General features: G+C 43.6%; 1 protein-coding gene across 1 annotated transcript in view; it reads left to right on the top strand.

Annotated features, from left to right (window-relative positions):
• Positions 1 to 25152, top strand: part of USP13 (ubiquitin specific peptidase 13) — a 123253-nt gene that overhangs the window by 57856 nt on the left and 40245 nt on the right. Inside the window, exons 7-10 of the mRNA XM_062211419.1 lie at positions 3224 to 3318; positions 5060 to 5247; positions 15579 to 15650; positions 16007 to 16100. Of these exons, the coding sequence (XP_062067403.1) occupies positions 3224 to 3318; positions 5060 to 5247; positions 15579 to 15650; positions 16007 to 16100 (449 nt within the window). The remainder of the gene's footprint in view (positions 1 to 3223; positions 3319 to 5059; positions 5248 to 15578; positions 15651 to 16006; positions 16101 to 25152) is intronic.

The raw sequence follows: 25152 nt of genomic DNA, 5'->3' as shown, positions 1-25152 counted from the left end.
TTCTGTCTCATTTCAAGTTAAATAACAAACTGAACCACAGAGAGCATGAGGCAGCATCTTCTGGTTTGCTCCCCAAATACCTAGCCCAGCCGGGGCTGGGCCAGGTCAGAGCCAGGACACAGGAGCTCCATGCAGTTCTCCCACATGGGTGGCAGGAACCCAAGTACCTGAGCCATCCCCTGGTCTTCCCAGAGTGCATTAGCAGGAGGCTGCATTGGAAATGGAGGTGGGACTCAATACTAGGCCCTCTGATGTGGGATGCTGGCACCCCAAGTGGCTCTTCACCCACTTACCACAGTGCCTGCTCCTGCATGAGTAGAAGGCAGCATTTTCAGCTGTGGAGTCCACTCAAAATATTTCTCTGACTATGTGTCATTTATAAATGCTTCATGATTGCTCTGTTTAAGGATCACAGTTCACTTTTAGATTTCTTGCATGTTACTCACTAAACTGCTTTTGTCATTGGGGTAACAAATAACTCTAGTCTGACCAAATCATGTTGTCTTTGGAGTAGGAAGAAAGTGTTAATTTCTCAATGTGACAAGAGCCTCATGAGTTGAGAACCACAAAAGACAGTGAGATTTTCACTTATTTCAAAATTCTAGGCCAGTACAAATGGTTCAGTTCTAGCAATTTTATTCATTTCTTTTTTAAATGAGCCCACAGATTTAAAAAATTACATTTATTTATTTTTTCACTTTATTTGAAAGGCAGAGTGAGAGAGAGAAAGATAAGATCTTCCATCTGTTGGTTCACATTTCAAATGGCTGCAACAGCCAAGGCTGGGCCAGGCCAAAACCAGAAGCCAGGAATTCTATCCAAGTCTCCCACATGGCTGGCCAGGACTAAAGTATCCGAGCCATCACCTGCTGCCTCCCAGAGTGTACATTAGCAAGGAACTGGATCAGAAGGGAAGGAGTCAGGACTTGAACCAGGTGTTCTGACATGGGATATGATTGTCTCAAGCAGAGTCCTTCACTATGCATCAAACACTTGTCCCAGTTTGGTTATTTTACAATAGAGCTCTGATAATTAGAGACTTAAATTCTTTTTTTTAAAAGTTTTTTTTTTTTTTTTTTTTTTTTTTTTTTTTTAAATTTAAAGGCAGAGAGAGAGAGAGACATCTTCCATCTGCTGGGTTACTCCCCAAATAGCTGCAATGGCCAGGTCTGGGCCAGACTGAAGCCAGGATCCAGAGGCTTCATTCAGGTTTCCCATGCAGGTGCAGGGTCCCAAGGACTTGGACCATGTTGCACTACTTTCCCAAGTGCATTACCAGGGGGCTGGATCAGATGTGGAGCAGCCAGGACTTAAACTGATGCCCATATGGGATGCTGGCACTGTAGGCGGAGACTTAACCTTCTGTACCACAGTGCCAACCTCATGCTTAAAGTCTTGAGTTTTCAAGACTGTGTCCCTAGTTAATAGTAATCAAAATTAAAGTGCCTGGAGAATGCTGTTTTCACTTTCCTGCCAAGAATATTGACAATGCATTTGTTTCAAGTTATTAGTTTACATGCCTTCTTTTTTTTTTTTTAAGCCTTTTTAGTATTTAAACTTTTTGGAAACGTTTCTTATTTGGATTGGAGTTTGTCTATTTTGGTTTTGAGAGCACTGAATTATATTAAAAAACATAACTGATTGCTGCTATCCCAGTTAAAATGGTCCTTGTTGGAAGAGGAGTAGAAAAGAAAACTGGGCAATGTTTAACTTACAAATAATAGGAAGACAATTTCCTTTGGAGGGCACTACATCTCCACATATGTGGGTATGGTCTGTGGGTACCCATGTACCTGTGTAAAGCTGACTAGCCCCAATAGTGTCTGTACATTACTTATTCTCTTGGTAATGTTCTCAGGAGGAGGGACCTCACTGGACAGGGTTTCATTTATTGTCTTGGGGATATCTTTATCTATTTTCCTTGGAATAAATTTTGTTTTTCAAATCTAGGAGTGAAGAAATTTCGATTCTTGAGTCTGTCTTCTACAAATGATTCTTCACCAAGGCTACTGGTATCCTGAGATACCTAAAGGAATATTCTCATATAGAGTGAAGGGGACTGGGCAGGAGTCAGATACCTGGGGTTTGGGACTACCTGCAGGATATGAGGACAAGATAATTTAGCGTTTATAAGCCTATTTTCCTCACCTGTGAGATGGGCTTGAGACTGTTCTTTGCTCTCTCTCATTGTATTGCGTTAGAGGACAGAGAAGGCAGGGGTGGGATAGCTTTGAAAACTCTGAGCTGCTTCGAGGTTGCTGTGCACCTGTGGATCTTGTTAAAACAAAGATTCTCATTCAGAGGTTGGGATGGGGCCCCGGATCCTGCATTCCTAATGAGCTCCCAGGTGATCCTGCAGCTTCAGAGCCATGCTCCCTCATATGAAAAGCCAGGTTCAGTTGAAAGCAGTGTGCTGAAAGGTGGAATACTATTAACCCAAGGAGAGGAACTGCCCCCCTCAGTACAGAGCTTCCTGACACAGATGGGTTTCCGGTCTGGCCAAGGCACAGATCCCTCAGGCTCTGGGGCTGTCAGACAGGGTCTGGGTATCTGGAGCCCCCTAAGTCCCCTGGAGCCCAGACACATACTCATTTTGTGTGAGCCATGGGGTGAACATGTTTGATTGCCCCACACATTCTGCAGAATTCTCTGAGGCGTGGACCCTGAAGTTGGAAGGAAGGGGTGAAGTTGTGGTGGGGGTGGCAGCTGGGGAGGTGGAAGGTCTAAGAATACAAAGGATTTCACCTGCAGAGTTTGGTTTTGTCCTGGATCCGGCACCCCCATCCAGCCATTCACCTGCTTGGTAAGGGACCGCGTATCCTCCCTGTCCCCTCATGGGCTCTCCCTGCTATGGCCACCACCCTCCTCCTTCACCTTCCTCTTCCTAAACTTAAGAGCTATGCCACTGTGCTCCTGGTTAGAAAAAAAAATCAAGTGTTAGGGACTTATATTTTAACTTCAGATAGCCTTTATTTTCTTGATTGAGATGTTTCATTTCCTGAAAGTGTCAAAAGAGTTGGTATGTGTATTTTTATACAGTATACCCATTTGTTATGTTTCTTGTTTATCATCTGTCTTTCCCCTAGTTGAACATCACAAGGTTTTTGTTCATTTTGCCCATTGATATATCTCAAGCCTGGTGCATAGTAGCTTAGTCAATATATGTTGGATATTAAATGACTTGCTTGCATTTCTCAGTGACTGTTTTCTGTTCCCCCTCCAGATGTTTATTCCTTTCAAGAAGAGGAACCTGTTTTGGATCCTCATTTGGCCAAGCACTTAGCACATTTTGGAATTGATATGCTCCACATGCATGGGGTGAGAAGGTCTACTTTTGTCTCTAATCCCATTTTGTGGGGTGGGTGGGAGAGGCAGCTGTTTGGTTTATTTAATGTACAGTTCCAGTAACACAGATCTTTATTTTATAGATTTTATGTTTTAATGGTTGCATTCACTTCTTGAATTTAATTCATTAGCATTTGTTTCGGTTAACAGCCTAGATTTTTTTTTGTGTTGTAAGCAAAAGGCCAACTGGTCCAGTACCATTTTGTTTAGTTGGAGTGTAGTTGCAGGATTTCTGTCCCCTGTGATAGACAATTGCATGAATCACTTTGTTCACCACAGGGAGAAGTTATGGGGAGATGACCTTTAAAATGATCTGTGACCAGCACCACTTTAATTAACTTCAGGAAGGGAAGCCGAGTTCCTAGGCGTGGAAAGAATAAGCCAGCACCATATTGTTGATGGAAAAGCTTTGCTTCTCTTAATACCATGTTTTCCAGTGGAGACTGTGACTGTGGAATAGTTTTCCCTCTGAGGCACCATTTAAATATGCATTTTGTGGTGTTGGCCCTTTCCTCCCCGGCTGTCTCTGTCTCCTCATGTTTTTATTTTCTGTTTCCTCTTTTTCTCTCATACCCACCTTTGCTTTTTTATTTTTTTCTTTTCCCTTCTATGGATGTCCTTTCTTTTTCAAGGCACTCCCAAGTCACGTAGCTTTAGCCCACATTCCTGTCCAAATGCCCTGCCCTTTTGTTTGCTGTGTTGCGTCTTTATTTGATAATGGTCTACTTGCTTCTTTTTGCCAATCCGCTTCATGTTTCATTTTCCTTCCATCTCTTTCTCCCTTTTATAGCCATCCTTCTCATGTGCTTGCTTTTTTATTGTAGTAGAACATACACAGCATGAAATCTACCATTTTAGCCACTTTTTAAAAAAGATTGATTTATTTGGAAGAGTTACAGAGAGAGAGAGAGAGAGAGGAGAGATCTTTGATCTGCTGGTTCATTCCCCAAATGGCTACAGTGGCCAGGCCTGAGCCTGGCTGAAGCCAGGAGCCAGAAGCTTCATTCAGGTCTCCCACTTGGATGGCAGGGGCCCAAGAATTATCTTCTGCTGCTTTCCAAAGTGCATTAGCATGGAGCTGGGTAGGAAGTGGAGCAGCCAGGACTTGAGCCAGTGCCCATACGGGATGCTGGTGTCCCAAGCAGCTACTTAACCCACTGTGCCACAATGCCAGCCCCATATTTCAGCCATTTTTAAGGGTATGAATCACATTTTAAAGTATATTCACATTTTTGTGCAACCATCACCATTTCTCAGTTTCTTTTAATTAGATTGCTTATTTCTTTACTTGATTGGGGGAAAATGGCAGAAAGAGCTGTTGCTATCAGAAGTAGCTCATGGGACGTGATCTTTGTTGGGAGCACTTTTTTTTTTTTTTTAACTTTTATTAAATGAATATAAATTTCCAGTGTACAGCTTATGGATTACAATGGCTTCCCCCCCCCATAACTTCCCTCCCACCCGCAACCCTCCCCTCTCCCGCTCCCTCTCCCCCTCCATTTGCATCAAGATTCATTTTCAATTCTCTTTATATACAGAAGATCAATTTAGTATAAAGATTTCAACAGTTTGCACCCACATAGAAACACAAAGTGAAACATACTGTTTGAGTACTAGTTATAGCATTAAATCACAATGTACAGCACATTAAGGACAGAGATCCCACATGAGGAGCAAATTTTAAAATGGTTTTTCTGCCATGATTTTGCCTCAGACAGAGAATGGGCTCCGGGACAATGACATCAAGCCGCGGGTCAGTGAGTGGGAAGTGATCCAGGAGTCGGGAACGAAGCTGAAGCCCATGTACGGCCCCGGGTACACGGGTCTGAAGAACCTGGGCAACAGCTGCTATCTCAGCTCTGTCATGCAGGCCATCTTCAGCATCCCGGAGTTCCAGAGAGCGTAAGTCCCCCGGCCCCTGCAGACAGGGCACCCAGGAACACCCTCCATCCCTCGTTGGGAAGCCCGTCTCCATCACCCACCACATCCTGGGTGCCCTCTCTTCCTTATGGGATCAGGGAGATAAGCAGAGTTTTGTAAACGAAAAAAACCCTAGGGGTTTGTTATATTCATAACGGCTCTGCTTTTAGCACATCACCCGATGTACCAAGAATATATTAATTGTGAATCTTGACAGCCAAACTGCCAAACAATCCTTTAGATGCAGCAGGAGGGACCCAAGGACACGTCTGGCTAGAGTCTGCGTTCAGGAGGAGGAGTTTCCTAGGGCATTTAGTATTTTCTTTTCTGTTACTCAGAGAGTGTTCACAGACTGGACTAGTGGGTATGGGTCTGCAATGAGATAGGTAGTGAAACTGGGAGTGAACATGTAGAAATTTTTGGTTGAGTTTGACATTGCTTTGTCTTCCAAGTGGCATTTCCTTTTTCTGATAATTTCTTTTTATTGCGTTTTTAAAAGGTCTCACCTGTCTGAGTTGAACTAAATGAACAAGCTGGCCTTTCCCTCTAGATACAACAGAAGGCACTGATGTAGGGCACTTTCCAAACTGCCTTCCCTGTTCCATGCCCAGTGCCACAATTGCTTTGTCTGTGGCCGTTTGTTTCCTTAGGTTGTACTTGAGACAGGGAGCCTGAGTTCAGTTGCTGCGGCTGGTGTTTAGCTGCTGAGTTTAGAAAATAATCTCTGGTGTGTCTGGAGTGAGCAGGTTTCTTTCACTTTGTTTGAGGATGGAGGAGCACAGACATGCACCATGACAGATTAGGAACAGCGCAGGCCAACATTTTACCTACATGCAGTTCAAATCCTCAAGGCTTTGATAGTGGCTGTTCAAAAGGATGTCAGATAACCTTTCATTTCCTGTCTCGGTATTTGAAGAATTCCCTCTTCTTGCTGTTTTCTGGCTTTGAAAATGGATGGTTAATTTTCCATGTCTAATTTTATTTTTTCACGCAGCCAATAAAGAGTGAATTCTGCTCTGCTCTTGAGAGTGCAGGGTGTATCTGTGGGTCAGTGGGTCACAAAAACATGAGCTATACCACCCACCCCGGGACATACAACTACTTGGAGAAACAGACATTGAGTAAAAACTGTGTTGTCACAAACATGGTACGTTCCATGAAGGAAAAGGGAACAAGGTGGTCAGAGAGGACCCTGTGAAGAGGGGAGGACATGCACCTGATGGGCGGGCGGGAGGACTGGGGAGAGGCCTTGGACAGGGGAAGAGCAAGTGTGTCTCCTTTGCAAAGGTTTGTGTGCCGCATTGTAGTATTTTTTTTTTTTTATTTTAAGATTTATGTATTCATTTGAGAGGTGGAGTTATAGAAATAGAGAGAGAGAGAGAGAGAGACAGAGGCCTTACATCCTATGTTCCACTTCCCAAATGGCCACAATGGCTGGAACTGGGCTGATCTGAAGCCAGGAGCCAGGAGCTTCTTCCAGGTCTCCCATGTGGGTGCAGGGGCCCAAGCACTTGGGCCATTCTCCACTGCTTTCCCTGGGCCATAAGTAGAGAACTGGATTGGAAGAGGAGCAACCGGGACTAGAACCGGCGCCCATATGGGATGCCAGCTCTGCAGGCAGAGACTTAGCCTACTATACAACAGTGCTGGCCCTGCATTGTAGTATTTTTATACTCATGTTATTACCGTTTGATTGGGGAACAATGAGGCTTCATATAATATGACTCATGCTCTAAGATCTTTTTTGAAAATGTTGAAGGAATATCCTTCCAGTAGGTGTTGTATAATTATTATTTCCTTTGATCTACAGCAGAATATGTTCTTTTTTAATAGAAAGCTTTTATTTAATAAATATAAATTTCAAAAGTACACCTTTTGGATGATAGCGGTTTTTCAGAATATGTTCTTGTCTTAACAGAGTCCAATAATTGGGTCATTGCTTTATAATCTACAATTTAAAAAATCCTTCCTAGACTCCAAAGTTTGGCGAATCTTTTCTTTAATGAAAGATGTATCTCACATCTGTGGTTTGAATTTGAGATTTGAAGTTCTCCTTGGCTTGCTTCAACAGTCTTAGAAATTTATGTGATATTATTGAATATATTGTATTTTCTTTTTTTTCCCTTTTTTTTGACAGGCAGAGTGGATAGTGAGAGAGAGACAGAGAGAAAGGTCTTCCTTTTTGCTGTTGGTTCACCCTCCAATGGCCGCTGCGGCCGGCGCATCTCGCTGACCCGAAGCCAGCAGCCAGGTGCTTCTCCTGGTCTCCCATGCGGGTACAGGGCCCAAGGACTTGGGCCATCCTCCACTGCCTTCCCGGGCCATAGCAGAGAGCTGGCCTGGAAGAGGGGCAACCGGGATAGAATCCGGCGCCCCAACCAGGACTAGAACCTGTGTGCCGGCGCTGCAAGGCGGAGGATTAGCCTGTTAAGCCATGGCGCCGGTCCGAATATATTGTATTTTCTAAACATTTGTTGTACATATTAGAATGTGAGCAGCTTACTATTGATGCTCATTCTTATTCTTTTTTTTTTTAAACTTTTATTTAATGAATATAAATTTCCAGTGTACAGCTTATGGATTACAATGGCTTCCCCCTCCCATAACTTCCCTCCCACCCACAACCCTCCCCTCTCCCACTCCCTCTCCCCTTCCATTTGCATCAAGATTCATTTTCAATTCTCTTTATATACAGAAGATCAATTTAGTATAAAGATTTCAACAGTTTGCACCCACATAGAAACACAAAGTGAAACATACTGTTTGAGTACTAGTTAAAGCATTAAATCAAAATGTAAAGCACATTAAGGTCAGAGATCCCACATGAGGAGCAAGTGCACAGTGGCTCTTGTTGTTGACCCAACAAATTGACACTCTAGTTTATGGCGCCAGTAACCACCCTTGGCTGTAGTCATGAGTTGCCAAGGCTATGGAAGCCTTCCAAGTTTGCCGACTCTGATCATATTTAGACAAGGTCAAAAAAGACAGGGTGAGGATAGTAACCAATGATCCTAAGAGTGGCATTTACCAGGTTTGAACAATTATACAGCATTAAGTGGGGAAGAGGACCATCAGTACACACAGGTTGGGAGTAGAGCCATTGGTGGTAGAGTAGAGGTTATGATTACAAAGGAATGAGGCCCAAGTGCGCTAGACAGGGTCTAGCACAAAGGACAGAGTCATTATTAGAGGAGCTAAGAAAGGTGCTGTCTAAGCTACAATTAGGTTTTCTGATTGAGAGGCAAATAGAACCTGATAGAAGGGGCTTGATAATAATCTGTTGGGCTTTAGGCCTTGTAAGTTAAGAGGCCCAGACCTATCTATCTCTTCACATGGGGTATATCCTAAGGGAGGTGTGAACCTCCTAGGGGAAGGCACTCTGTTGACTCTCATTACTTGGCTGGCCTGGGAGGAGAGCTGGCCAGGTAAAGGCAGGTGGCATCTCTAACAAGAAATTTACAGTTCTGCCTGCAATGTTGCTGACCCTACTTGACCATCCCCTCAGCTGCAGTGCTCACTTTGGAAGTTGGGCTGAGTGAAGGGCTTTTCAGCTTAGAGCCAATAAGATCTGTGGCTCTGACCTGGGCATCCTTCAACTCCAGGGCAGGTCCATTTCCAGTGATCCAACTCTTGGCAGAGCTGCCAGGGCTCTTCACAAGTTGACTTCTGCTGAAGCCCAGGCTTACCACATTGAAAGCCACTGCAGTGGACTGGCCTGTTGAGTCTCCTTGAGGGCAGATCACTGTACAGATCAGCCATTAATAGGCCTGCCACCCATTGCTTCTGATGCCTAGCTTTCTTTTCCTCCTGGTTTTTGTTAAAGCAGACCAGAGGATGCAAGTCAAGGGAGTGCCCGTGTCCCATCTCTAATCTTCGGTGGCCTGAACTACAAGTCTATAGTCACAGGCATGTTCTGTAGTAGTTTTTCTAAGGTAGACAATGCCCATGAGGAAAATTATATTCTCACTTTAAAACTTTCTTTCCCTTTGGTCTGAAAGGGAGGTTTTTTCTACTTCCTGTATACTTCGCTGATGGCGAAGTGAATCTAGCTATGAGATTGTTATTTAAGTTCTTATTTTGGCTATGCTATTACAAAAAAAGTTAGCCATCTCTTTTATAAGGTCTAAAGATTAAATTGTGCATCCTACAGATTCCTTTATAATAGAATTAGTTTCCTACCTTGAAGAGAATAGAGAAATGAAAGAACAAGTTGGGCTTAGAATAGAGAAATGAGGGAGCAAGTCCTAGATCGCTTGCTGACAATAGCAATATTACATGAATACTTAGCAAACCGTTTCAACCATTAGATAACAACTTAAGAAAACATTTACCAGAAGGTCCAATGCCTTCTATAAATTTTAAGAATCATGTATTTGAAAACACCTCTTAAATATCTAACATGGTGTAGTTTGTTTAGCCAGTAAGCTTAAGCACAACCATCTAAAATGTTTTTAGTTTCTTTCTACCAACAAGTTTAAAACATATGATACACAGATTCAGGTCCCACAAATTAAAATGTATCTTTGATTGATTTTAGCAGCTTAAATTTATGGACAATCTTATCTATAAGCCATTTAAATAAAACTCTTAATAAAATTTCCCCATGTGGACATACAATATGTACACACATATAACATAGCATAATAGACCAATATAGCAATTTTAATAATAGCTTTTAAAATCTTTAACTCTTTTTGTCGATTGCCAATTGATTTGAATTGCTTTTTCTTTTTAGTAACCTCAGTTAACCATACTTTCTCTCAGTTGGTACTGTTAATACATTATTGGCTTCATCTGTTTACAGAGCCATCCCAAAGTACTGAATACAATAGAAGTGGCTGGAAAAAGTCCATAGGAACCTATAGGAGGACAGCTAAACACAGAACCAACAACGCTTTAGTTTTATGAGCAGCACATCATATATAACTATGGATGACAAAAGACTTGAAGTCGCCATGTTTAGAATTATAAACTCATCAACCAACAAGAGGCACTTGCTTACTTCACAGTATTTTTGAAAGCACCTGTAGGATTTTACAAGTATTTAACCCTTTAGGCCTCTGGGGCTTTCTCATTAAGATAACTATCATGTCTAGTAACACAAGACCCTTCAACTTTTTAATTCTCAAACATTTGTATTAATAGCATTTTCCATTATAGAAACTTAAAGTTTGGTACCACATCACATCTTGACAGTACTTCTAATATAATCCAAATAGCCTGATTAGTTGGTGTCTCTATAAGATGAGAGACATAGGTCCTTCGATTTTTTCAGTTGGGCCCAAACTGGAAAAACCAAAGTCCAGGATTTACTGGAAATTTTAGAGACCAGATTGTTTGAAACTTTGATTTTTTGAATGCCTGTCAAGAATGCCAAGAAGGCTCAAAATCCAAAATATCTGGTTGAAATAAGATTCCTTAAAATCATGACATAACATAGACCAAATTTGATCATTGTTACAAGGTGATTATTCAAATCTTTGAAAATAAGCACATATTTAAATAACCCATGGCTCTTAATAAAAATTCAGCTGTTTTTGAACAATTAGAATTTAACAGACATCAAGAGAACATAATAGATTACTTTAACACATTGATTTAACAGAGCATCAGAGTTTAATTCTATGTCAAAGAGAAATTGAGCTTCCTGTGATCTTTTGCTGTGAGGTTTCCTTCCTTTACCTTCTTTCATATTGGTGACCCTGTTTCTGTGTTTCTGTGTGTAACACATCTTTAAGCATCTTTTGCAGGGCAGGATGAGTGGCAACAAATTCTTTCAGTTTCTGTTTGCTATGAAAAGTCTTAATTTCACCTTCATTCACAAATGAGAGCTTTGCAGGATATAATATTCTGGGCTGGCAGTTTTTCTCTCTTAGTACCTGGGCTATGTCTCGCCATTCCCTTCTAGCTTGTAGGGTTTCTGATGAGAAGTCTGCTGTAAGTCTAATTGGAGATCCTCTAAGAGTAATCTGACGTTTCTCTCTTGCACATTTTAGGATCTTTTCTTTCTGTTTCACTGTGGTGAGTTTGATTACAACATGTCGTGGTGAGGATCTCTTTTGGTCATGTTTATTAGGGGTTCTATAAGCTTCCTGTACTAAGATTCCTCTGTCCTTCTCCAAACCTGGGAAATTTTCTGCTAGTATCTCACTGAAAATGCCTTCTAATCCTTTCTCCCTCTCCATGCCTTCAGGAACTCCTAGAACCAAATGTTGGGTTTTTAATAGTATCCTGTAGATTCCCGACAATATTTTTTAGATTTCTAATTTCTTCTTCTTTTCTTTGGTTTGCCTGTTTCCTTTCCTGTTCTCTGTCTTCTAAGTCTGATATTCTCTCGTCTGCTTTGCCCATTCTGTTTTTAAGGCTCTCTAATGTGTTTGTCATTTGATCTATTGAACTCTTCATTTCATTATGATTTCTCGTCACTATCACAGTTTCTTGTTCCACTAGTTGTTTCATTTCATTTTGATTCCTCCTTAATATTTCATTTTCACGAGAGAGATTTTCTATCTTGTCCATTAAGGATTTCTGTAGTTCAAGAATTTGTTTTTGAGAACTTCTTAATATTCTTACCAATTTTTTGAGATCCGCTTCTTGCATTTCTTCTATCTCATCATCTTCATAATCTTGAATTGGGGTGTCTTTTTCATTTGGGGGCGTCATAGTGTCTTCCTTGTTCTTGTTATCTCGGTTTTTGCGTTTGTTGTTTGGCATGTTGGAGATATTTGGTTTCTTCACTGTGGTGTTTTTTCTTGTTACACAATGGCTCTATATTAAGTGGACTGTCTGCTTTCGGTGGAGCCTTAGAGGCTTGAGATGAGTGTGGACTGAGAGCTGTGTTTGGTTCCTCAGGGTTGAGGGTGTGTCAAAGATGACACTCCCAGGTTAGGTGTGGTAAATCTCTCTTTCTTTCTTTTTTTGATTCAAAAGGGAAGTAATTCCACACAGCTCGCGTTCCAGCGCTGGTAGTCATTCATGGAAATTGGTTATGTGGTTATATGATATGAATATATTCATTCAACAGATATTTACTGAGTGCCTTTTACATGTCAGATGCTGGTCTAGTGCTGGAGATGCCGTTTTTAGGTAGAGAAAGTCTCTGCCTTCATGGAGTTTATATCCTAGCATGTAATCTCTAGAGAGGTAGATAGTAAACAAGAAAAATAGGAAAGTGAAGCCATCCACAGGGAAGGAGGAGGGTGTCCTGGAAGCCACGAGAAGCAATTTTTTCAAAGTGGAGAGAGCTCCTGAAGCTTTCAAAGCCCCCGAGAATTCAGGTCACACAGGCACATCTGGCTCATGGGGTACCTGGGTTGGCCTGAACCAATATGTGAATTCACCTGTGGAAGATGCCATCGTTGGTAGCACGAGCTTTGAAGCAACTATGAGTTCTGTCCTACAGTTTTTAGCCCACGATGCACAGTACATGGACTATCCGCGACAACCCCAAGGCACAGAGACACATGGAAAAGGCTTCCTCCAAAACTCAAGTCCTACCCAACATTCAGATCCTGCCATGCAAAAGCAACCAGCTACATCTTGGGATCTAAATCCAGAGCAGTCACATAGGGATCACGGTGAAGACAGAAGGCAGAGAAAGCAGAACAGGAGAGGAGGAGGAGCAGGAAAAGGAGAAGAGAAAGTGGAAAAGGAGCTTCAAGGGAGCTGCAAAAAGACGAGAAAGGGGGAAATGAGGTGCTGTGTCCACCATCAAGATTAGTCAGCAAATCCCTCATGACCAGTGTCTGGGCAAAGTTTAAATTAAACAAGTTTCCCCCAGAACAAGACATTCTGTCCCTGTCATTTCTATTCAGCATGACAGATAAACAGATGATTAAATGGTTTTATGAAAAGAGGAGGAAATACAACAAAGAAACGTGCAAACAGAAGCCAATCAAATGATGCGAGAAAGACCATCCTGCATTTCAATGGAAATTGTTCTGGATTGAATGTATATTCATATTTTAAATATAAGGACTATGTTCTGAAACATTTTATATGACACCATTCTCATGTATACATGGACTTCTGGAAGATAAACAAAAAAATTAACAATTGTTAAAAAATAAAAAGAAAGTGAGTAAATTATTGTAATTGCAAATTGTGGTGCGTGTTGAGAAGAAATTCAGCCGAAGGCAGGTGGTAGGGAGTTAGGAATGGTAGTTGTGGCTACTCCTGTTTTGGCCCGGAGTCTGAGAGGTGACTTTTCAACAGACGTGAGAAGGAGCCACCCAGCAAGGGTCTGTGGAGAGTGTCCCAGGAAACAGGCAGCAGATGGCCTGGCTTGGAAGCAGCGGCAAGCTGGGAGTGCCCAGTGCAGCAGGAGGGGCAGGTGGCGAGACTGGTGGCAGATGAGGTCAGAGAAGAGGGCAGAGTAGGGCACATGAAGGGCCAGAGAAAGGGAGCTGCTTCTGGAGTCTTCTTCCTAGAGCTTTCAGGCTTAGAGAATCAAAGACTGAAGAGGCAAAGAACAGCACAGAGCAGAGAGTGTAAAATGAGAAACGAACTGAAGAAGAAAAAAGAATGATTGTGCTAACATTTGAGACCCGTTAAGGTCAACACTGCTCTATCAGGGCTACTAGTCAGAAGGGAGTACTTGGGACCACTCAGGGGACAGGGAACAGGCAGGTGCAGCCGGCAGAGTGGTTCAGAGCCTGGCTCTGAAGCCAGGTCACTCCAGCCTACTCTAGGCTTCATCACTCACTCTCTGGGCTTGGGAAGCTGCCTAATGAATTTGTGTCTCAATTTCTCATCCCTCAAATGGAGAAAATAATAAAAACAGTCCCTTCTTTGCATGGTGGTAAATGAAGACTCAGCTAGATAATGTAGGAGACTCTCAAGAAGTGGTGGTTGTTTTTGCCAGTATGATTCACTTTGAAATTATTGGAACAATTCCTAATGTTACAGAGAAAAATGACTCGAACACTTGTTAAGATGGTGAGGCAGACGTTATTCAAGGGAGACCAAGTGGGTAGGCATGGGGATCATTACAGCCGGTCTTACAGTGGATGACACACGGGGCTCTGCTCGGATTCCAACAAGGATGAGCAGGGATTCGTGACCAATGAGCAGGTTGGGCTCAGAGGATGGAAAATTACAAAGAGGAGTCCTCATGGATAAGGGGTTTCTGGCTAAACTGACTTGGTAGAATTACTGCTGAAGGCAGGTCTGGCTGGTCAGAGACCAAGAGTGAAGGGTTTTCATTAAACTGACCTAGCAAGATCCTTGCCCTGACTAGATAACAAGGGCAAACACGGTGGCCCAAAGTTGGGCCTAGACAAACATAGGACTTAGAGGAGCCTGACCAGAGCTTTGGTTAAATGAGTTTTTTTTAAGATTTATTTTATTTTTTGGAAAGGCAGAGGGGGCCGGTGCTGTAGTTCACTAGACTAATCCTCCGCCTGTGGCGCCAGTACCCCGGATTCTAGTCCCGGTTGGGGCGCCGGATTCTGTCCCGGTTGCTCTTATTCCAGTCCAGCTCTCTGCTATGGCCCGGGAGGGCAGTGGAGGATGGCCCAAGTCCTTGGGCTCTGCACCCGCATGGGAGACCAGGAGGAAGCCTGGCTCCTGGCTTTGGATCGGCACAGTGCGCCAGCCCGGACAGCCAGTTGGAGGGTGAACCAACGGAAGGAAGACCTTTCTCTCTGTCTCTCTCTCTCACTAACTCTGCCTGTCAAAAAAAAAAAAAAGAAAGGCAGAGGGACAGAGAGGGAGAGATCTGGTTCACTCCCCAAATGGCCTCATTGGCTAGAGCTGGGCCAATCTGAAGCCAGGAGCCTTGAACTTCATCTAGGTCTCAGACATGGGTGCAGGGGCCCAAGGACTTGGGCCATCTTCTTTTCCCAGGAATACTAGCAGGGAGCTGGGCTGGAAGTGGAGCTGTGAAACCTGTGCTGATAAGCATGGCTGGCATTGCAGGTGGTGGCTTATCTTGCTGTGCCACATCAGCCCCAAGAAGGGTCTTAGAGTGACCTTCATTTGTTTTTGAGGTAGTGGTCATGATGGCACAAGCCAGGCTCGTATGTTAGAACCACGTGTGGAATTTGTGAAAGGATACCAAATTCCAGGCCTCAAATCAGAACATCTCAGGTTGCTCTGGTGGGGACCTTGCCACCTGGGCTTGCACCCACTGATGGAAGCATAATCCCTTCCAGCAGGGTCGTGAGCATGGCTGTAGAGGAAGTGTGTTTCTTTGGGTGGGGGGTTTAATTTCTACAGAAAGGCTGGATGGACTTAGTGAGAGAATGGTGGCTTGTTTGGGTGGTGTTCTTGTCTCAGGTGCTTTGTTTTGACTTTTCCTTCTTGTTTTCTAGGTATGTAGGAAACCTTCCCAGAATATTCGACTACTCTCCTTTGGACCCAACACAAGATTTCAATACACAGATGTAAGTGCCAGGAAGCAGTTTCTAAGTAAAAGTACTCAATAAAGATCACAGTGGTTAGCTCTGGGTTGCAAAATGAAAGAAAAGTTATTTTTTTCGCCTTCATTTTCTGTATTTTTTTTAAAATGCTCTAAGATGAACCTGTGTTACTTTTATAAGAAAGAAATTAATACAGTTATACTGAGGAAAATTTGAAAATGGAATTTTCATCAAACAGAATCAAATCATTGTGTTTGTGAGTAATCAAGATAAAATACTTCACCTAAAAGCCCATGTGTTTACTGAAATTCACAGGTAATTTTAACGTCTCTGTGGGAAAACAACAATGACCTTTTGCTTTTGTCTCTCCCTCTGGCCAGGACTAAGTTAGGACACGGCCTTCTCTCAGGCCAGTATTCAAAGCCTCCCGTGAAATCCGAGCTCATTGAGCAGGTGATGAAGGAGGAACAGAAGGTATGTGCCCTGGTTGGGCGGGGCGGGCGTGCGGGAGGAGGGGCGTTTCCCAGCCAGAGAGCGGGTTTCCTGTGGTTTGGCACATGGTGGCTGCACGTTGAGGAAGCTTCATTTCAGAGTGGCAGGGGACTGTTTGCATGCTCTTAAAAATCGCTGTAAGAATTTGCCAGGTTGGGGTTTGTGGTGGCAGTGGCTTCCTAGTTTATATATGTGCCATCGTGACCAGTCTTTCGCAGCACCCTTCTTCACAAAGTAGAGCTGAGCTAGAAGGAGTAAGCCTCAGGAAAGTGTAAAGGTGTTCCCCTCGGTGACCTCATATTGCCCTCACAATATGTTTCTCGGAGGCTGGGATTTCTCAAGAGGCTGCTTGTTAAGAAACAGCCCTGGCCGGCGCCGCGGCTCACTAGGTTAATCCTCCGCCTGCGGCTATGGCACCCTGGGTTCTAGTCCTGGTTGCTCGTCTTCCAGTCCAGCTCTCTGCTGTGGCCTGGTAAGGCAGTAGAGGATGGCCCGAGTGCTTGGGCCCTGCACCCGCATGGGAGACCAAGAGGAAGCACCTGACTCCTGGCTTTGGATCGGTGCAGCGTGCCGGCTGTAGCGGCCATTTGGGGAGTGAACCAATGGAAGGAAGACCTTTCTCTCTGTCTCTCTCTCTCACTGTCTAACTCTGCCTGTAAGAAAAAAGAAACAGCCCTTGAATTCCTTGGCCCTTCCCTGGAGCTGAGGAGTGGGGACCTCTGGGGAGGGCTGGGCAGTCCTCATGGTGGGGAGGTGGCCAGGTGGTTTCTAAGCACCTTCACGGCCAGTCACTTCTAATTGTTAGAATGACGGCGCTGGCTTGATCTCCTAACCTGCATTTCCCTGTGCCTGCCCCAAGGGCTGCTGGATCCTCCCTATTGGTTGCGTAATTCCAGAGGACAGGACTTGTAATCTGCTGCACCCTTGGAATTCTGCAGTGCCCAGCCTCTGCAGCTGTGTTGGGCAGCCCCTGCTCCTTTTTCTGGCTGTGGCCTGAAGGATATTTGTACTTCACTGTCCCCTGCTCTCCCTTTGGAATATCCTGTCTTGACTTAGTGGGCAAGCTCGTTCAACGTGTTTGACTCCTGTGGTTGCCTTGTAGTCATTTATCCTTTACTCACACCTGTTCACTGAGAGTGAGAATGGGAAGTCAGTGAAGGCAGCTAGTTGTGGAACTGGAGCAAGCAGAAGAAGGGAACCCATGAGGGGAGCATATAGAGGCAGAGTTCGGTGAGTGGGAAGAAGCAAGAGAGTTGTGAAGAGGGCCCAGAGGGGAACAGAGCTTCTGAATGGCTAGCATGGTGGAGCAGAGCAGGAGAGGGAGGACGTAGGTCCTCAAGGTGCGTTGGTACCCAGCACCATAAGGCGAGAGGTGCCTATCCACCTCCACCAGTGACAGAAGAACCTTGTCTGGGAGGTGGCGGGGGAAATGCTGGCTTCAGAGCTGTAGGAAGGGGCTGTCCAGCTTTCTTCTACCTCTGAGATGTTCAAATGGCAGAATTGGCCTTGGTGGTGACTGGGACCGTTTTATTTCAGCCTCTCTGTAATGGTAATAACATTTGTGTATGTTCCATGATTGTACTTGTGCTTTTGGAATCTCCTCATTGGAGAAAATGTGAAATCAGAAATCGTCAAGTTAGTGATGTTCGGAAGTTACATTTGGTTTTGTTGCTATGACAAGGTTCTTTTATGATAGGAAAGAAAGTGGTTTTTTTTTTTGTTTGTGTACAAAAAACATGTTACATGTTCAGTCTTCGAATCTTGATTGCCTGGGGCTTTGTCCCTCTTTCCCCATTGGATGCAGTGGTCTTTGTGTGACAGATCTGAAAACCTCCAGGGTCCAAGGCTAGCAGGGGGAACCAATGCTCTATTTCCAGCTGTGTAAGCTATGTAGCTTGTGCCACATTGCCACATCTGGTGTATAAGCCGTGCTTTGGTGGGTCCCCACATAGTATCTGAATTTTCAGCTTCTCTCTTTTTTTAAAAGATTTATTTATTTCACTTGAAAGTCGGAGTTACAGAGAGAGAGAGAGAGAGAGAGAGAGAGATCTTCCATTCGATGGTTCACTCCCCAATTGGCCGCAATGGCCGAAGCTGCGCCAATCCAAAGCCAGGAGCCAGGAGCCAGGAGCTTCTTCCAAGTCTCCCATGCGGGTGCAGGGGCCCAAGGACTTGGGTCATCTTCTGCTGCTTTCCCAGGCCACAGCAGAGAGCTGGATCAGAAGTGTAGCAGCCGGGTCTCGAATCAGTGCCCATATGGGATGCTGGCGCTTCATGCTAGGGTGTTAACCTGCTGCGCCACAGCACCGGCCCTTCCAGCTTCTCTTTAACAGTCAGAAGCCCTGGTGGTCCCGGGCCCATGATGGCAGCTGGAGCTGAGCAGCAACGCTTCCTTTACATGGGACATGCATGTGACTTGTGACCGCCCAGCACTCTATTTGGGTTTGTGACCCTAGATCTGGATCATTGTAAAATTCTTTCCGGCTCTGGGGTAGCGTGGTCTAGTTCCACAGAGGGAGAACCCTGACTGTCATCCATGTACAATGCATGTCTTGGTAGGGGTGGGGAGGGCCTATTCTGCCGGGTGGGAAATGTGCAGATCTCTGATCCAATCCTTACTGAAGGTTCTCTAAAATTCAAAGTCGGGCTCAAGTTGACCATCTGATTTTCCTTGTGGTCATGGGGATATCCATTGCAAGCTACCACTTGAGCAAACAACTCATAGCAAAAGTCTCTGCTCCCCTGGGTGGCACGGGAGCCACTTCTGGAAACACTGGGATTTTCACCTACAGTTGGTGTAAAGGAACCTGTTTGTGGGACTCTTCTTCCCTCAGGTATCAGGTGGCCCCTCCCAGACTGCTGGTGTTTGTGACTCACAGATGAAGCTGAAATGCTCCAAGAGAGGAGAGTGGGGGTGCTGAAGCAGAAGGGGCTAGATTATGAGAGGAGCGAGTGACGGAGGGGAGCATGAAGGATGAGTTGGCATCAGGTGACAGAAATGCGTCTTTGCAGGCCCGCCTTCACAAATGATCGCATCATAGCATCACATAAGGCCTGCAAAGGGCCAGTCTCTGCCTGTGTGGCCACTTGGGTAGAGGAGTCTAGCGTCATGAGCCAGAGCCCAGCGGTGCAGATCTGGGAGTGGCACAGGCAGTGTGCCCTCGTGGCTGTGCTTTGAGCCACCAGCCTATCCTGCTGCCCTAAACAGTTGTTACAGGACTTGTTTCAGGTTCCCAGTGCCTCTGCGAGGATGTTGATGGGTGGGTGACAAAACAGAGTAGTTAAAGTTTGAATAATTACTAGATATACATGTAACATGGATTTCTCACCAGTGTCTCGTATCTTGGGTCATTTATAGACTATGCTACTACATTGGTTTGCCACAGAACAAGGTGAAATTTGTTTTTTAATATATGCATGCTTAATTTTTCATCTGTAGAAAGTTTTAGGTACTGCCATTTCTACTTAGATTTATTGAATGACTTTTAATATTAAATTGCATTTGCAGTAGATAAAACATTCTCACTATATAATAGACCCTCTTTTTTAAAAGATTTACTTATTGATTTGAAAGTCAGAATTACATAGAGAGAGGAAGAGACAGAGAGAGAGAGAGAGATCTCCCATTTGCTGGCTTACTCCCCAAATGGCCACAATGGCTGGGGCTAGGCCAGGCCAAAGCTGGGAGTCAGGAGCTTTTTCTGAATTTCTCACATGGTTGCAGGGACACAAACACTTGGGCCATCTTCTAGTGCTCTTCCCAGGCACATTAGCAGGGAGCTGGATGGGAAGTGGAGAAGCTGGGTCTTGTACTGGCACCCATATGTGCTGCCGGTGTCACAGACAGTGGCTTTACCTACTATGCCACAAGGCCAGCCCCTATATAATAGACCCTTTTTCTCTTTCTAAAAATATATTCCTGTGGCACAATGGGTTAAACCATTGCCTGTGACACATCCCTTATTTGGGTTCAAGTCTCTGCTATATGACTTCTGAGCCAGCTCCCTGCTAATGTGCCTAGGAAAGCAGTGGAAGATGGCCCAAGTACTTGGACTCCTGCCACCCACAAGGGAAGCCTGGATGGAATTCCAGGCTTCCAGTTGCATCCTGGCCCAGCCCTGGTCATTGTGGCCATTTAGGGAGTGAAGCAGCAGTCGAAGCATGCTCTTTCTCTCCCTCTCCCTCTTCCTCTCTCTCTCTCTCTTCCTTTTTCTCACTCTGCTTTTCAAATAAATAAATAAATAAGTAAATCTTTAGAAAAAAGATTACTGATCATTACGCATTCTAAGACAGTGCTTTCAAACATTTTAAAGGTGAATACTAAATAATAATATTATTTATAATTAATAAAATAATTCTGTTTTCCAAAGAGTATTTCTTTTTTTAAAAAATTCTATTTATTTTATTTTATTCTATTTATTTTATTATTGAAGGGAAGAGATTGAGAGAGAAATGTCCTCCATCTGCTGTTTCATTTCCCAAACGTCCACAACAGCTAGGGCTGGGGCAGCCTGAAGCCAGGAGGCTGGAACTCAGTCTGGGTATCCCATGTGTGTCGCAGGGACTCAACTGCTTGAGCCGTCATCTGCCTCCTCAGCCCCTTCTCCGGGTTTACATTAGGAGGAAGCTAGGGTTGGGAGAAGAGCTAGGGATTGAAGCTAGGCACCTGACGTGGGACGTGGGAATTCCAGGTGGCGTCTTAACTGCCACACCAAATGTCCTCCAAAACTGCATTTCTTAAGTGACTTTTTAATGTGATTTCCCATCTTCATGATGTTTGATGCATAGTTGTCAGTCTCATCTTTTTATTAGCATGAGATAACCAGTGTTCTGCTTTGAGATGATATAATTGTAGCTCTGAACATCAGACTTTTGTTTTCTTTTCTTTTTAAGTTTTTATTTAATGAATGCATTTTTCATAGGTACAACTTTAGGAATATAATGGTTCTTTCCCCCATACCCACCCTCCAACCCCTACTCCTATCCCACCTCCCTCTCCCTCTCCCATCCCCTTCTTCATAATGGTTCATTTTTTATTTGATTTTATATACTGAGGACCAACTCCATGTTAAGCACTGATTTCAACAGTTTGCACCCACACACGCACAACATATAGAGCACAGTTTGAGAATAAGATTTGCAGTCGATTCTCATAGTACAACTCATTAAGGACGGAGGTCCTACATGGGGAGTTAGTGCACAGTGACTTCTGTTGTTCCTTTGATAATTAACACTCTTATTTATGATGTCAGTGATCACCTGAGGTGGCCATAAGCAAAGTGAATGTTCTCTCCTCCTTCAGAGAAATTTTTGTTTTCTATAACCTCTGTTTTGCTAGGTTGAACAAATGCAACTTTTCAGATTTTTGAAACTGGAGTAATAGTTTGAAATCTGAGTAGTAGTTCAGGAATGTCTCTTGCCCATTTCACTGGCTTAGGAGATTTGACGTTTGGACCAGGGCAGAAACTACTGTTCCAAGGTTTATAGTTTAAGGTTAAAAGTTTAAATCAATGGACTTTGCACTTCTGTGTTTTAGGAACAGGCTGAGATGTGTTCTCCCTTTTCTCCTATGTTCTTATAAGTATCTGTGCAAGTGTTGCTCTAGTGTGAAAATGGCCTCAATCTTATTAATTAAAAGTTTAGGTCCTGGGGACTGTGAGTGGACAGTGTCTGGCTGTCTGCCCGGAGCGCTGTGTTAAACAGAAAGTCCAGTGTAAGCATTTGGGAGAGATTCTGAACACCGTTAGTCCTCTCTCTAATTTTAGCTGATCTGTTTTGCAACTGCTGATGGAGAGAGTAAGTACTGTATCCTATTAATACAGCAGGTTCCCTAGGTGGTTGGTATTTTGGAGGCTCTTTGGGCCTTCCTGTTACAAAGTTAGTGGTCAGGGCTAGCCATGGCTGCAGGTGTCTGAGAGGCAGCCCCTGAGGAGAGTGTGTGCTTCCTGAAAGAAGGGTTTGACTTGTGGTCAGTTTGTGAGATTTTTAGGCCCATAGGGGACATAACAGGTGATGGCACTGACCCATGGTCAAGAAGGAAATGTACTTTATTTGAGTTCTTTGTCTTTTTTTTTTTTAAACCATGATTGTGGTGTCTCTCCTGTCAGGTAAGTATTGGATTTTTTTTCTTTTTAGGAACTATGTTAAGAGTCTGGCTTTTTTTTTTTTTTTTAAGAAAAATAATTTAAATATGTGTATATAGTATTAGGAATCTCCATGTTTCTGTTGTTTAGCTTTCATAATGACCATTCTGCCAGTCTGGTTCCATCCATCAATCCCCTTAAACTCAATCCTTCCCTTTCTTTTCCTTCAGTATTTTAACACAAGTTCCTTTTACTATGCAACTCTGCTACCTGTTTTTTTCATTTAACATCAATATTATGTTAAAAGTTGTTTAACGTGTTAAAAGCACACTGGCAAATTAGCAACCATTTGTTAGTATCACCTATTTTTCAGTTCATATTGAGGTTTTGTTAAAAGTTGTTTAAAGTGTTAAAAGCACACTGCCAATTAACAACCATTTCTTAGTATCATCCAATTCCCAGTCTGTATTCAGATTTTTTTCCTGCTGTATCAACGATATCTTTCTTGAATCCCCCTCAATTTTTATTTTTTTGGCAAGCTATTGACCTGTTGAAGAGCAGGATCATTTGTTCTAAGACTGCTCTAAGGATTGCCTCCCGGAGGTATAGTTTAATTTGTGTTTTTTGGGAGCTGGTAGTTAGATTTGGAGTTATTTTTTAAATTTAAGGTAAACAAATTTCATGTATTTCATATATATAGGTTTAGGAATATAGTGATACTTCCTACCCTCCCTCCTGCTCCTGCTCCACCCTTCCTCCTCCTCCTTCTCTTATTCCCTCTCTTAATTTTTACAATGATCTCCTTTCAGTTTACTTTATACACATAAGTAAAGAGTTCAAGAAATAGTAAGAAAACAAACGAAAAAACACCAGTGTTCCTCAACAGAAGAGACAAGGGCTGTAAACACTCATTGAATATTAAAATGTCAATTTCACTCCTATACATTGCAGTTTTGGTACTCTATTAGTTACCACAGGTCAGATCTGGAGTCTTGATTCCACTTACTCACCTGTTTCAGAACCCGCCTTTCTAGTTAGAAATGATATAACCGTAGCAGTAGTTGAGCATGAGAATTCATAAGACCACCCTCTGAAATCAGAGCTAGAATGGATGTAGGCAGATAGCCAGCTGAAGAACAAGGCATTAGTGTGGCGTGGCTGAGTCTGAGATAAAATGTTCAAACCCAGGACTGGGCTGCAGCCTGGTGTAGAGAGGGACACATAGGTAGAGAGGGAGAGGCAGCATTTCTCTGGTTAGGAAGCTTTTTCAGATGACTTCCAAATGACCAACAGTTCTCAAGAAATAACTTGACTGTTGAACAAAGGATTGAGAAAGGTCAGACAAGGAAAAACAAAGATATGGAATAGATACAGAAGGGGAGAGGTATGGGAAGGAGATGAATGAGAGTGGGCCACAGCCCAAGCGGGGGTTGGTCTTTTTGATGTTTGTCACCAGGATCTGTATTGAAGCTTCCCATCTTGGTTGTTGGGCCACATGGTGCCATGGAGCAGCAGCCAACTCTTCAGAGTTTACTGACTTGTGGAACTTTCTAGAGCAGCTGCTTTCTGTGGACTGTGTTGGGTACTGGCAGCCACATCAACTTTGGCTTGCAGCTTGAAAGAAATCACACATCAGCAGCAGGCAGTGGATGTTGCCATATGTTACTGCCTAAACAGAACATGCACAAAAATGAAAAGATTTACTCCATGTGGTGCCTCCATGATGCTGAGAATGGAGGAATATTTGCTTGGCTGTCCTGTAACATTGACTTCTGAAGTCTTACTCAGAGTAAGACATGTTATCTTCCCTTTTCTGCAACCAGAAGAATGGGATCAGGTGAGAATCAAGCATGTAAACCAGAAGTAGTGTTGGGACTCTAGAGAGTGGGTGTAGGGACTTTTCTAGCTATGCAACCCTGGATCAGTCACTTAAAAACCCTGTGCCTCATTTTCACCATCTGCCAAGTGGAGAGAATTGCCATCACCTTACAGGATTGTGTGAGTTAAGAAAAAATACATGTATAAAATGTTAAGAATTGTGCCTAGCACCTAGTAAGTATTCATCCAAGCACCTGGAATGGTGTCTGACATTTTATCACACTCAATAAATATCCTGCATTCAATGCATGTAGCCATTATGCAAAGATAAGGTATTATTATTGCATGCCTATGTCAGCAGATACCATGTGGATATACATCAGCATTGTGCATAAAGGAGGTTATGACTTCTAAATAGTGTCCAAGAGGTATATGTACGGGCAGTAAATTAATTGTAGGTATAAACTGATCTTTACCTAGGACAGGAAGCACATTTGAAGCTGTGTATGTGTGTAAGCTTGTTGTTTATGGCAGGATCCAAGTCTCACCTGCCTAAATGCCATCACTTTGGGGAATTTTCTAAGAGCGGCTAGCCCTGTAGTGTTCCTTCTGGTCTGAAGCGCCAGCATCCCATATGGGCACCGGTTCTAGTCCCGGCTGCTCCTCTTCCGATCCAGCTCTCTGCCGTGGCCTGGGAAAGCAGTAGAAGATGGTCCAAGTCCTTGGGTCCCTGCACCCACAAGGGAGACCTGGAGAAAGCTCCTGGCTCCTGGCTTCGGATCGGGGTAGCTCCGGCTGTTTCGGCCAGTTGGGGAGTGAACCATCGGATGGAAGATCTCTTTCTCTTTCTCTGCCTCTGCCTCTCCTCTCTCTCTGTAACTCTGATTTTCAAATAAATAAATAAATCTTTTAAAAAAATATAGCTAAGTGTATGTGTCCCTCGTATATGAGTGTAAGCTCCTAGAAGGCTGCATCCCCAGCTGTGCTCTGCATGCAGTCAGCAGTCATTAAATGACTAAACTAGAATGTTGATAGCAAGACGAGAAAGTGCGTCAGAGTTTCATAAGAAAACTTAGTTTAGAACATACGTGTTGGAGAGGTTTCATATGTAGAGCCACCCCGTTGGCTGCAGC

The sequence above is a fragment of the Lepus europaeus genome, chromosome 2 (assembly GCF_033115175.1).
Source record: "Lepus europaeus isolate LE1 chromosome 2, mLepTim1.pri, whole genome shotgun sequence".
NCBI lineage: Eukaryota > Metazoa > Chordata > Mammalia > Lagomorpha > Leporidae > Lepus > Lepus europaeus.
Note: the sequence above shows the minus strand (reverse complement) of the source record. Positions and strands in the feature narration are given on the sequence as shown.